The sequence below is a fragment of the Marmota monax genome, unplaced genomic scaffold, assembly GCF_021218885.2.
Source record: "Marmota monax isolate L192 unplaced genomic scaffold, Marmota_monax_Labrador192_F-V1.1 WCK01_AAM20220418_F8-fsc00001, whole genome shotgun sequence".
Classification (NCBI taxonomy): Eukaryota; Metazoa; Chordata; class Mammalia; order Rodentia; family Sciuridae; genus Marmota; species Marmota monax.
Window position 1 is genome coordinate 51,147,073 of NW_026693777.1, and position 13,628 is coordinate 51,160,700.

General features: G+C 38.1%; 1 protein-coding gene across 4 annotated transcripts in view; it reads right to left on the bottom strand.

Annotated features, from left to right (window-relative positions):
- Atp8b4 (ATPase phospholipid transporting 8B4 (putative)) overlaps positions 1–13,628 on the bottom strand; it is a 246,490-nt gene that overhangs the window by 27,949 nt on the left and 204,913 nt on the right. For 3 of the 4 annotated variants that reach the window (XM_046460874.2, XM_046460873.2, XM_058584791.1), the window contains exons 22-23: positions 11,973–12,156; positions 11,206–11,429 (exon numbers count right to left, since the gene is read on the bottom strand). The exons of the other annotated variant lie outside the window; for it this stretch is intronic. In XM_046460874.2, coding sequence (XP_046316830.1) covers positions 11,206–11,429; positions 11,973–12,156 — 408 coding nt within the window. The remainder of the gene's footprint in view (positions 1–11,205; positions 11,430–11,972; positions 12,157–13,628) is intronic. 4 annotated transcript variants of the gene reach the window in all.

Genomic DNA, 13,628 nt, shown 5'->3' on the forward strand with positions numbered 1-13,628 from the left:
GTGCCAGTAGTTGCATAGTTTTAAATGTGAAGTTCCTAAATAGGGCCTCAACATTTTTTCCCCCCTTTGGCACTAACTCTGCAGGGCAGCAGCTCATTTTTATTAAATCTCCTGAAGGCATAGGGTGCTTTTAAAGTTACAGGTATTAATAGTGTAAACAACCCCACAGTGGACTCCATGCAAATCACCGGTTTCAATAGTAGATTAGAATAAGGCATATCTTTTAAAAGACTCCATGATTCTGTTTAGAGGCATATCTGACCTTTATCCAAACTTCTCTGGACCAGAAAGCTGGCAGAAAATCTCATTAGGATAGATTATATTGAATTTGTCCCTCAGTGACAGCTCATTTGGAATGTTTGCCAGCAGATGGTGGCCTCAAGCTTTCAGATGATTCTAGAAGACAGTTTGCCTAGGAGTAGGCCTACTCTTCCTACAGGTCTAAGCTCTGGAAAATACCACCCAAGAAAGATATAAACTTTTTCTCAATAAGAGAGTTCATCTCCTTAACATAGTCATATGAGACTATTTCTGGATGTTTTTCCTTCAGATTCCAAGTAAAGCAAACATTTGTTGATTAGGGGTTGAGGGAAGATAGTTGAAAAAATAAAATATAAAAGGATATAGCCATTAGCTTTTCTAAATTCATGATAAGTCAAGTGGCATGTACTGAGCAGAGTAGAAAGAGCACTAATGGGGACATCAGATACAGGGTTCCAGTTCTGCCCTTGCTCACCAACGATCCCCAGCTCCTGGGGGACTGGGCTCCTCCTCTGTAAAGTGAGGAGCTACACTCATCTCTGAAGTTCCCTGCCAGAGCAAAGGCTCTAGGTTTCAGCAAGACATTCGTGCTTTGTTCTTTGTCCCAGCTGTTTCTCCCAGGAGAATTCACTTAGCAAAGAAAGCAGAAGGGAATTTGGTACCTCCCAGGCAGATTCTTTCCTCATGTTTCCCAAATCAGTCACGACAGAGGTGAGGTACTGAGTTAACCAGAGGGAAGTATGTAAACCAAGCACAATCCAGTCAGCATCACATCCTCACCAGCCTTCTGAGATGTCCTAAGTGCCACGATTGCACAGGTGGTGAATGGTCCCTCAGTTGAGCCCTCTTGGAGCCTCACAAGGCACAGCTGGATTGGCTTACGCATCTGTTCCCAGCCCACCTACCAGGATGTGGCTTTAGCTGAAATCTACAGGAGCTATCATCAGAGAATAACAACCTGGGTAAAACTCACCAGGCTCCAAAAGACAGGCCAAAATAGTAAAGAAATAGCATTTGTCACTTCATTAAGTAATTAACTGGTGTTTTTACAAGTCAACATTGTGTCTAAAAAAACACAATCTGTTTACATTTGGTCAGATTCTGTCAAGTGCAGAATGCATTACTTCAAAGCATCTATTGAGAGTTGCAGGGAAGAATATTTAGATGTTTATGAATCATACTAGGAGTTCACAGGTTGGCCCCAAGATGTGACTCATCCATTGTAAATTGATTTCAAACAAATTTTGGTGAAAAATAAGAGAAGCATGACTATTGAGTTATTCTACATCAGTTCCACATTTGTGAAAATAAAATCATTCCCAGACTGTAAGTTCTCGGAGGGCAGGAAATGCATGTCTCCAAATCACTCTAGTGTCCCTAAAGGCCATAAGAGCGCCTGGCCCTAAACTGGCACTCAGTTTATTTTTATTAAATGAATGAACATGCAAAAATGAGAGGCTCTGTGTTAGAGAATGTGTATGTGAGTCTAACTCCTGTAAGGATTAGACAGAGAAACTGACTGACGATAAGGCCTATCCAGGAATGTCCTCTAAAGAGATGCCAGCTGTTACTGAATTTACCAGGCCCTGGAGTTTTTATTGCTACTCGATCCTTTTCACCATGGAGCTTTCAACTCCATTGAAGCAACTTAGAAGAATATGGCAGGAGGTGGGAAGACCTCAGATGGCCAGCTTTTTAAAGAAGACTGGAACTAAGCAGCCATCTGATGGCTTTAGGAGCAAAGAAAGACTGATTACCCAACACACGACTTTGGATGCCAACACCAGCTAGACGATGATTACGACAGAGCGGGAAGGAGGGTGACTGCAAAAATGCCCCCCATTCACAAATTCTCATTCTCTGTAGACTAATATTTCTCCCAAATGTGTTGTTTTCTTTCCACTTGCCTCATTTAAAGCATATTGTCCTTAGAAAAACAAGGCTAAGGGAAAAAAGTCAAAACATCTTCAGTGGCTGATTAGGTCCTTCTAGTGAAAAACAGGGAATAGAAAAGAAACAATGATTCCTGCCAATCCCAATCCCACATCCCAGTGGCCCTCAGTCAGTTCTCAGTAGCCAATGCACGAGGCCAGTCACACGTGGGACGGAGTGGTGAACACCCAAGTCTCCATCTTCATTGTGATAAAACACCTGTTCTAAAACAGGATTCTCACTGCACACAAATACCAGTAGGTCAGATTCCCCTTCAGCACCATGCAGTTTTTAGAAGGTATTGATGAATGAGTTGGTGTTAAATGGAATTTTTAAAATTAGAAGATTCCAGATAACCGCAGGTCAGTCGGGAATTGTGAGATAGGGAGGGATTACCTCCTTTTACTCTATTCTCTCACACCTTTTTCACACCAGGCTCAGTGTCTCTGCAGGTGGCCAGACTTTAAGGCCTTTTTAGATCTCTACTTAACTTTGAAAGTTCACATTCTCACTTACAAACAGAGCCCCAGAAGTCCCAGATTCACGTGTGCTTCTCCTTCCCCCCTGCTCTCTCAGGAACTTTCTTCACAATCTTTCTATTATACCTATTTATACACATCTTCATTTTCCAATCATAAAAACAATTCTAACTGGGTAGGGTCTTGTCCTAGTCATCATTTTGTCTATCCTTTCCAAGATGGCAAGGAAATATTTCTACTCGCAGTTTGACAATGCCAGGTGACTTACAGCTGTATGGGGAAAATGAGAACATTAAGGAAAATGACATTCTTGAAGAATGTAAATCAAAGAGGTTTTTCAAAATGTTATGTGTTTTTCCCATAGGAAAAATACAAAAAAGTATAGTCCCAGGTGTATAAATTAATGTATGTTATCATATAAATATTTGTATAATCAAAAAATAGTTTGAGGATAGTAAAAAAGATGGTTTTAAAAGGTTGAATGTAAACCACTACTTTGATATATACAGGGATATTTTGTACTGAGAACTACAGTTAATAAAGGAAATGAAATTGTTTGAAAGGAAAAAACAAAATAGCCTGTTCTTATGAGGATAATATTCTTAGCATCATTTTGTGCTTCATACATTTGTAAAATGAATGAATAAATTTTCAAAAAACAGAAGTAGGATAAATTGCAGGGCAATGTCATGTTTTGAAATTGCCACTGTAAAGACATCTATTCCGGAGTTTCCCAAAAGAGTTCCCTATGGCACCTGTCCTACATTACACTGTACATGTTGCTTGTGGGGGGTGGGGGGAACAGGTCTCCATGCCAAATGAATTTGGGTAATAATCCGAAAGAGACATCATTGTTGATGCCAAGATTAAACCAAATAGGGAACCTAACATTCCCATCAAGCTAAAGCAGCAAAGGACCAAATCCTCAGTATGAGAGTAAAAGAGCAACAAATCTTCATGTAGAAAAGGGACTGTAAGGGAACTTACCTGGGTCAGCTTTGCATTAGCTAAGGGGAAAGACAGAAAGACAAACAGACAAAAAACCTACAAGAAAAACTCTACTGAAAACTTAAACCACAACTGCCATTTGCTGTAATTTGTAAACAGATTTTTAAAATATCCTTAGAAAGAGAAAGAGATTTCAGGTTGGCTGTGCCCCCAGAAGCTATTTAAATGCTCTCTGGAAAAAGCGACTTTACTCTAGATCAAGAGCTATTGTAATATGCTTTTGATTATAAAGTTACATCCATATATATTTTAGAGATGTCATATGTGAACAAATAGACGAATATATGCATCTTGGAAACAATCAATTATGGTTTCTTTACATTTGGACTTGTCAGAGTCTTTAATAGACCAATGCAAATTGTGAATTTTCATGTCTGTGGAGAGAAAATGAGGAGTAGGGGGTAGAAAAAAAATGAAGTTTACTGCACAGTAGAATTTGAAATATTATTTAGAAAATATTAACCTATTGTAGATAAAGAGGTGGAAGAAACTCAAATGTTCATTGGTGGGCAAATGGACAAACAAAATATTATATATATTATATGATGGAATGTTATTCAGCCTTAAAAAGAAGGAAATCCTATCACATGAACATTGGGGGCATAAGTGAAACAAGCCTATCAGAAAAAGACGAATACTGTATGACTCCATGTTATATCTAAAATAGTAAAACTGATAGAAACAGAAAATATAAAGATGATTTCCAGGGACTGGGGGAGGGGGAAATGGAGAGCTGCTATTCAGTGGGCAGAGTTTCCATTTTGCAAGACAAAAAGAAAGAGAAAATGTTGTGGCAATCTATTGCACAACAATGTGAATGGACTTAACACTACTGAACTACACGCTTCAAAATAGCTAGGATGGTAAATTTTGTGTTATTTTGTTTTTTTAAGCACAATTTAAAATTATAAGTCACTTTTAAAAACATGATATAGACCATGATTATAAAACCTACTTCCCATGATTATCACGAAACTGAGCTAATAGAGGTAAAACATTTAAACAATGTCTGGAACATAGCAAGTGCTATTAAGTGTTAGCTACAACTATAATTTTTATCCCTAGATGTTAGTGCAACATCATGATTCTACATAGAAGTTGAAACCTGTGTTGATATCATTCATGGGTACCTCTCCTCTCCAATAGACCATAACAAATTACTACTTGTTACTCTCTTCACAAGCCTATCTATTTCTCTAAAAACCCTACAAATAGAACCTTGAAACCTCCATAACAGCCAGGTGCAGTGGTGCATGCCTGTGATCTCAGTGGCTTGGGAGGCTGAAGCAGGAGGATCAAAAGTTCAAAGCCAGCCTCAGCAAAAGCATGGTGCAAAGCAACCCAGTAAAATCCTGTCTCTAAATAAAAAATACAAAATAGGGATAGGGATGTGGCTCAGTGGTTGAGTGCCTCTGAGTTCAACCTCTGGTACCACCCTCCCCTCCAAAAAAAAAAAAAAAAAAAAACCCTGCACATGCCCACAGAGAAGGCACCTTTTCCCATACCGAAGATACAGGTTCTAGGAGGCACCATAATTTGACACGTAGCAAGAGCTTAGAAACTATTTATTGAATAAATAAAAGGATTAAATAATGTGACCAAGGATCCTTTCCAATATAAGCCTGGGACCCAATTTGATAAGATTATCTTACAAATTAGGGCAGAGTAGAGAGCAGTTTGGGACTTCTCAGAAGCCCAATCAGTTTTATATAGCGATTGCTCCTTTGTCTAAAAATGATTTGCCCTGCCATATTTAAATCAGACAAGTCCTAGGCAACAAAATAAACCTTGGAAATCTATTCTGTCTTTCCTATAATGAACTGATGTGTAGAAAACTGGGAAATGCATCACTTGTGGCCCAGTTAATTATCATGTCATAAAAGTATTAACAGAACTGAAAGACCATCATGAGACATTCTGGAATCAACGCCATCACCACATTTATAATCTTAGACCCTGAGCTCCTTTTCCCATAGTGTTGCTCAGGCTGCACACATTTACACGGACCACATCCAGAGCCTGTGGGGTTGGCCCTTGGTGCAGGTAGAGTAAGTGGTAACTGAGAAAGTGACTGGAGGCTGGAATAGCTGTTCTTGCTGCACTTGCCTCAATCATGAGAAAGGGCTTTAGAAACACCCAACGACATGAAATGACTGGAATGCCTCCTATTTGCCAGGAGCCGTTCCAGATAAGTATGCATTTAGATCCGCTTCTTTTCCTTAAGGACCTAATAGTTAGGTAGATGAAATCTTAACAGACTGACTAAATTGGAGAACACAATCCTCTACCCTGAAACAGATACCCTTTCCCTCCAGACCCTATCTTGGTACAGGTATAATACACCTGAGAGATGATGATTTGGTAGGAGGGATGAGGGGATTCTAAACTCTGGGAATTTTTGATACATGGAGGTCAGTTGTTTGCTTAACTGGTCTCCTTGCCTCAGTAAAGATGAATAAGGTCCAACATGGACAGAACAAAAGGTCAGCAGCTTGGATCTCACTCCAGGTTCTGGGTTCAAGAAAGCAGACCTTTGGATATTCTTCTAGGTTGGCCAACCCAGTGGTTCTCAAAATATGGTCCTGCAACATCAGCATTTCTAGGGAACTTGTTAGATAGATTAAGTTCTTGGGCTTTACCTCAGACCCAGTGAATCAGAAACCCTGGGACTGGGATCCAGTGAGATGTGCTTTAACAGGCCTTCCAGGTGGTTCTATGCATGCTAAAGCTGGACCAGCCCAATTCACCAGCTCAGGAAAGAATAGGGTAAATCAGGAATGAGAATGGATTCAAAATTAATACTTTGCAATTAACTAGATTTTTTTACATAAAAAAAAACATAAGAGAAGAAAGAAAGAAGCACAAAAGAAACATGCTAAGTTAAACATTCAGAAACCTAATCATAGTCAGGTAGTGTGTCTTACAGCTGGATCAAACCATCTGATACTCATGTCTTTGGAGCAATTTTTGTTCTCCCTTTTGTCTTTTAAAATTTAAATACTGGTGAAAGGACTAAAAATCTTGTTGCTTAACATCTGACTCAGACAAGTTTATCAGATCCTAAAAGCAAAGCAGAAAATAACCTAAGGGCTGAGGGCGTGGCTCCGGGGTAGAGCACTTGTTTAGGCCTAAGGTTCAATTTCCAGCACCTCAAAAAATAAAAAAATAAAAAAAAATTTAAAAAAAGAAAGAAAGAAAGAGAAGAAAAAAGAAAGTTACCTTTCTTTAGAAGTTAGAAATCATTGAACATTACTTTCAGCTTCACGGTTTTAGCAAAGACAAGTTGGCAATAAACTTGCCTATATAGGTTTTGTGTATCTGTAAATACAAACCAATGTGATGGATATCATTATCCAAAGTACATGTATGAAGACACGGATTGGTGTCAACATACTTTGTATTCAACCATATTTGAACATATTTTATATACAACCATAGATATGAAAAATTGTGCTGTATATGTGTAATAAGAATTGTAATGCATTCTGCTGTCATTTATTTTTAAAAAATCAATTAAAAATTTTACATAATACAAAATTAAAAAAAAAAAACAAACAAACAAAATATTAATGCCATGCTGCCTACATCCAAGTTTTCTAATTTTTTTCTTAAGTATATTTAGATACTATAGTTATTACATTTCATGGTTTCTACCTAGGGTCAGAATATCTGATATCCAAGATATGGGGGTTAAATAACTATAATTTAATATGAATAGGAAAGTGACAACAGCAATATGGTAGAATAAGAGGGTCCTGTTTCTCCAAATGGATGTGTCCCTCCACCCACAGACATACCAAGTAAACATCTACTCATGGACCAATTCCCTCTGAAGGCAAGTCAGAGACTCCTGCCCATCAGGCAACTGAGAAAGCACTCATGTCACATGGGTAGGAAAAGATGAAGCATATTTGGATATGCACCTTTCCCCAGGTACTATGCCTTCATATCAAGAAAGCAATCCCTGACACAGCTTCTTCCTATGGAGAGAGGGGTTTGGACTTCCTAGAGCTAATTCTAAAGTTTCCCATGGTTTGGCTTTTAATTCACTAATTCTGGGAATGGAGTGTATTAGATACATAAGTCTTTCTAGATTGCAGGGGGAATCTGTGGTTTTATACCAATGCATAAGTATTTCTAGGGGCTTCAATCCCCAAGAGAAGAACAGAGAAAGTACTTTTAAAACACAACCCTTTTTCTTTCCCCCAGAGTGCCCAAACTTTCATAGGTAAGTCTTGAAGGATTTCATTCTCAACTTCTAAGCTCTGGGAATAGAAGGGTCTAGGCATATGGTGGTTTTATGTGGACATACACTCATTATACCCACTTGGAGTAGTGCAGAAAGGGGATGAGAATATGCAGCTCCTATTTTCTTTCTGGAAGGGGCTTAGCTACATACATCCAGTGGTATTTGGGAGCTGAATTCTAAAGAACTTGCATCAAGGAGCTACAAATAGTAGCCCTCTAGAAGCCAGAGTTTGGAACTTCATGAGACTTTCCTCCAGTTCACCCTAGTAATACAACCAGAATTACTCTTTTTTTCCTAGAAGGAATGAGGCCATATACTAAGTGCCTTAACTTCTATAGCTTCCATCCAAGGAACTATCTCTTTACTGATCCAGGGGTCAATGGGGCTTTGCATTCTTGAGAGACTCTAGACTGTAGAAATCAAAGAGGATATCAAGGGACTCACTTCCAGCAGCTATCTCCCCAGGATCAGAAGGTATGATCTGAACCTGAATACAGGCATTTGCCACAGATCCTACCCTTGGCTTAAGGTAAGAGAATAGGCAACAAATATGTGTGATTAGCTTCACTGTGAAGAGAGAAGGAAGTAGAACAGATATCCAATATCACAACCTTTCCAGCTGCATCTAGAGAATCTGGCAGGGTATTGACAGAACTTGGCACATCCTAATCTCCAGGGATCCAACAATGTCAGAGACAGTATCCTAGACAACGATTTGGAAGGTATCTTAAAATCTCTAACTAGATGGATTGGTTGGAACCTTCTCCTACACAAGACCTATCTGACAAGTTGTCTTAGCTTATGTGCAGAAACCAATTCAGAAAGTCAAAAATAATGAAGAAACAAAAATATATTCAAAATAAAAGAACAAGATAAATCTCCAGAAACTAATCTGAGTGAAGTGGAGATATGTGACTTACCCGGCAGGGAATTCAAAATAATGGTCGTAAAGATGCTCAGTGAGGTCAGGTAAGCAATTCAAGACTCAACTGAAAATTTCAACAAATATATAAGAACTATAAAAATGTTCCAAACAGAAATAACAGAGCTCAAGAATACCATAATTGAAATTAAACATTTTGTAGAAGGGTTCAATGGCATATTGGATCAAAAAGAAGAAGGATCTATAACTCAAAAGATAGGTCACTAGAATCAGTCATCCTCTCTGAGAAGCAAGAAGAAAAATGAATGAAAAAGAATGAAGATAACTTGAGACTCCTTACATTACAGCATCAAGCAGAAACAACTTAAACAGTATGCTAGAAGGAAAAGAGGAGGAAAGGGGACACAAAACATATTCAGAGTAAAAATAGCAGTAAATGTCCCTTGCCTGGGGAAGAAAATAGCCAAGTTCAGGAAGCCTGAAGGACATTAAATAAGACAAATCCAAAGACCCACAACAAGATACCCCACAATCAAATTGTCAAAAGTTAAAGACAAGGCTGGGAGTGCAGCTTATGGTAGAGTGCATGCTTGGCATGAATGAGCTCCTGATTTGGGAGTGGGGTCAGGATTTAAAAACAAAAAAAAGCTAAGACAGAGTATTAAATACAGCAAGGTAAAAGTGAATCTCCCATATAAGGGAACCTCCACAAGACTATGAGTGAATCCCTCAGCAGAAACCCTGCAGGCTTGGAGGGAGTAGAGTGATAAGTTCCAAATTCTGGAAGAAAAAAAACTGCCAACCAAGAATACTATACCCTGTGTCTTTCAAAACTGAAGAAGTGATAAAAACTTTCTCAAACAAAAGTTGAGAGAATTTATCTCCACCAGAGTTACCTTACAAGAAAAGCTAATGGAAGTTCTTCAAGCTGAAGAAAGAGAGTGCCAATTAATGACACGATGACATATGGAAGTATAAAACACACTGATGAAAGTCAAAAGCAGAATACTCTAATACCGCAATAATGGTGGGTAAACCAATTATATCTCTGGTATACAAACAAGTAAGACAACAGTAACTTATTAAGTTATAAAAACTATAAAAAGATGTAAAATATGACATTAAAGTCATAAAACACATGGGCGAAGTAAAATGTGTAGAGTATATACGTATGTGATCAAATTACGTTGTTATCTGCTTGTAGATATAAAAATAGGATTCTAGTTTATGGATTTGCTAACTTTACTTGTTACCAATATCATCTATAGAACAACTTTCAGCTGAGTTGCTATTAAAACAATTTTAATGTCACAGTATTAATTACTTCTCCCTGATATAAAACACATTTACTTTCAGCCCAGATTACATTCAATGTGGTGAGTCAATGACTGCCTTCCCAAAAAAGAGACCTCTGCATTTCCTGTTAGTGTTCTCAGACTTCAGTTTTAAATTAAAACTCTTCATCAAGCTTACCTGTCATCGCAACAAAACATTTCAATAAAAAATAAAAAGTGCATAGAAGGAATACACATTGGTTGCTATATAAATAAGGAAGTAAATAAAATTCCAGCTAAATATAGTATTTTGGGGGATTGGATTCAAAGCTCATGTCAACTATCAATTACATAATTGTTAATACTGTCACTTGTATCAGGCCCCATAAAAATGTTCTCTAAAATAATGTAAGGCCAGTAAAGTAGAAAAGGGGGATTGGGGAGGGAGGGGGAAGAAAAAGGGAGGCATAGGATAATTAAATAGATTACTTTATACAATGTGCATTATGTACATATCACAATGAATCTCACTATTACATATAATTAAAATGCACCAATAAAAATAAAATTAAAATGTTCTCTACTTGTTAACAAAAAACTATGAAGAAGATCCCATGTAATTCATGGGTGTCACGAGCCATCCATGAGCTGTGTGTGTGAGCTTAGCACATTTGAGCATATGAGGGGACTGGTCTGGCATTGCACGCTTTTGGGGCTATGTGATGGACGCACATGTGCCTTTTCTCTTGCTCTACCTGTGATCCCACATAGCACCTGAGATGGGTGTGGCTTTCTAAGATGTTAATCAACCTGCTAACCACAAGACATCACCAAGCAAGACTCCACCCTTCAAAACCCAATCCCTTGCCTTATTTGGGTGGAATATTCTATGAATGGCTTCTCCCCATTAAATAGGGGGGTTTCAGGTGTGCTCTCTCTCTTGCCTCTTGCCTCCCTTGCTCCCCTTGCCTTCCAAAGTGGGACCCGAAACCTGAGGTCTCAGAGCCATCCCTGACCCCATAATAAGGTATTTCTGCGTTTGTGTGGTTTTTTAGTGCCAGCCTGGCCAGCTGATGACATATGGGATTTTACAGAAGAAGCAAAAGTGCTTTTACCAACCTGGGCTGAGAAACCACAGAAGAATCCAAACCAGAAGTGCACAAGTGTAAATGCAAAATTCTTATAGAAGAAATAGCACAAGAATTTGCACATTCGGAAATAGGACCACCTTCCATGAACAAGGAGAAGCCTTTGGAGATATCTAAACTGTGCAAATGAATAGTCACTGGCTAAGACTGCTTGTAGTCCTTCCTGGCCACTGATGCCAACGCCAATGTGAGCACCTACAAAGGAAGAGAAGAACACTTTCACTCCCAACAGGAAGACACAATCTCTTCTGTGAATTTAGCCATGCCTTTTATATGTCATTCATTTTTGGAAACTTATAGCAATTATAAATTTTCACATATATTATGTCATGAAACACTTCCAATGAGTATTAACCCTAGTTTTATGTAAGAGGAAATTGAGCTCAGAAAAGTTTAGTACTTCTACGGGTTTTCCAATTTGTAAGTGGCAAAGATGGGGTTAAACCCACACGTTGCAAAATGGTTCTTAATTCTTTCTATACTCTAGCTACTTATCTCCCCACACAGTATTAGGTAACCAATGTCCTTTTCTTTAACCTAAAAACACACAAATGATTCGATTAATTCATACCAATCTTATGAATTAAAATAATGGTGGAAGCATTGGACCCAGAAAGTATCATTATTTAAGAACTACAGCAAAATTAAATTTTAATGCAATCTCTAGCACACATTACCAAATGCTGAACCTGAGGATTCTAGATATACAACATGCCCCTTGAGCAGATAACCTCTTACTTTTAATCATGCTGACATCATTGGCTCCATCACCGATGGCCAAAGTGACAGCATTTCTGTGTTTTTTCACCAGCTCAACTACTTGAGCTTTCTGGAGTGGGGTAACTCTGCAGCAAACCACAGTCTTACACAGGCAGGCAAGCTCTATGAGATCATTCTTGACATCACTTTCTAGGGCATGAGCCTGTGTTATTAAAAAAAATCAGAAAAGAACAAGCAACAATAAATGAAGGTTGCTGAGAAGCAAATCTCTTGTTTTCTTAACTGCTTTTTAAAACCATTTGATTCACTTCAAGTCATTGTTGATCCAGGTCACAAAAGCAAACAAAACCAAAGAAATTAGTATCAAACTTCCAGTAAGCACCAAGGAATTTAAAAATAAAAATGAAGACTATGCCCTTCATGTGTCCCCCTAAACACCTTACCAGGCTACACTGGCAAGAGATAGTTAAATGCTGGAAAAGTTCTAGAAACCACTAAGTTTAGAGAAAGCAAAAGACAAAAATTTATTCATCATCTCTCCAAATTTAGATGGAACTACAAATGTTAGTGATTTGTTTGTTCTTTGTGACAGGCTATTTGTCTCCTTTGCATTGTTTTTGGAGAACACAGCTACTGAACTGTGCTAAAGGGTGGCATGGTACCTGCATTTCAAATAGGGTCCCTGCAGTCATTTCCACCCTCACTCCTCTCCAAATACAGAAGAGGCTTCAACATGCTAGAAAAGTATTGAAACATAACATAATCCCCTCCAACTCACTGTACAATTATTTTTCTAGAAAAAAATGTCACTGTACATCCTTGAATAAACACATTCAGAGGAAACGGGAATCCACTTAATCTTTGAGTCACAGGTTATCTTTTAGCAAGACATTAACAGCACATGATGATCTGGCCCATACATTCCTTTGGAGTTTTATCTTCAATCATGACCTTTATGTCCACTGTTTCTTCGCTTCTGCCAAATTGTTTGCTTCCTAAGATTTACTAGGTTTTTTCTTGTCTCTGTGCCTTTGTACCTGCTGTCATCTCTACTTTAAACCATTGCTTCCTCCAGAAAGTCCTCCATGATTTTTTTTTTTACAGGGAATTAAATGTACCTACCTCTATGTTCTCAAAGCATTGTGTTTATTCTTCTTTTCTAGTTTTTGCTATATCACCAGACAGCAATCCCTAAAACAGTGGCCATGTTCTATTATCCTTGGACTCTAGTACTGTGACCTGGGAATGTTTCATAAATGACAACGGTATGAATGGACGGATCGTTGAAAGAATATAAAAACATAATTCTGGTATAGAAAATTCTATCTCCAAACCTATAATTCCTATAGAAAATTATGAATCCACATTCTCAAATATCATCACCTTTTCTGGAAAAGAAAGCATGCAATTGGCACTCTTGCTCAGAATAGCCCTCTTTTCTTTCTACTCTTAAAAAAATCTAGACTAAGACTCTGAGAAAGAGGGGACTGATCACATTCTGTAAAGCATCAGCATTTGAGCAAATTAGAATTATGATTAAAAAAAAAAACAAAAACAAAAAATCCTTCCAACCATACTAGCAAAAAACAGCGTCAGTTCTCCTTAAACAATAAAGTGACATTTCATGGTTTCATGCCTATCAGGCTTTGAAGCTAAAGGGGTTACTAAAGACAT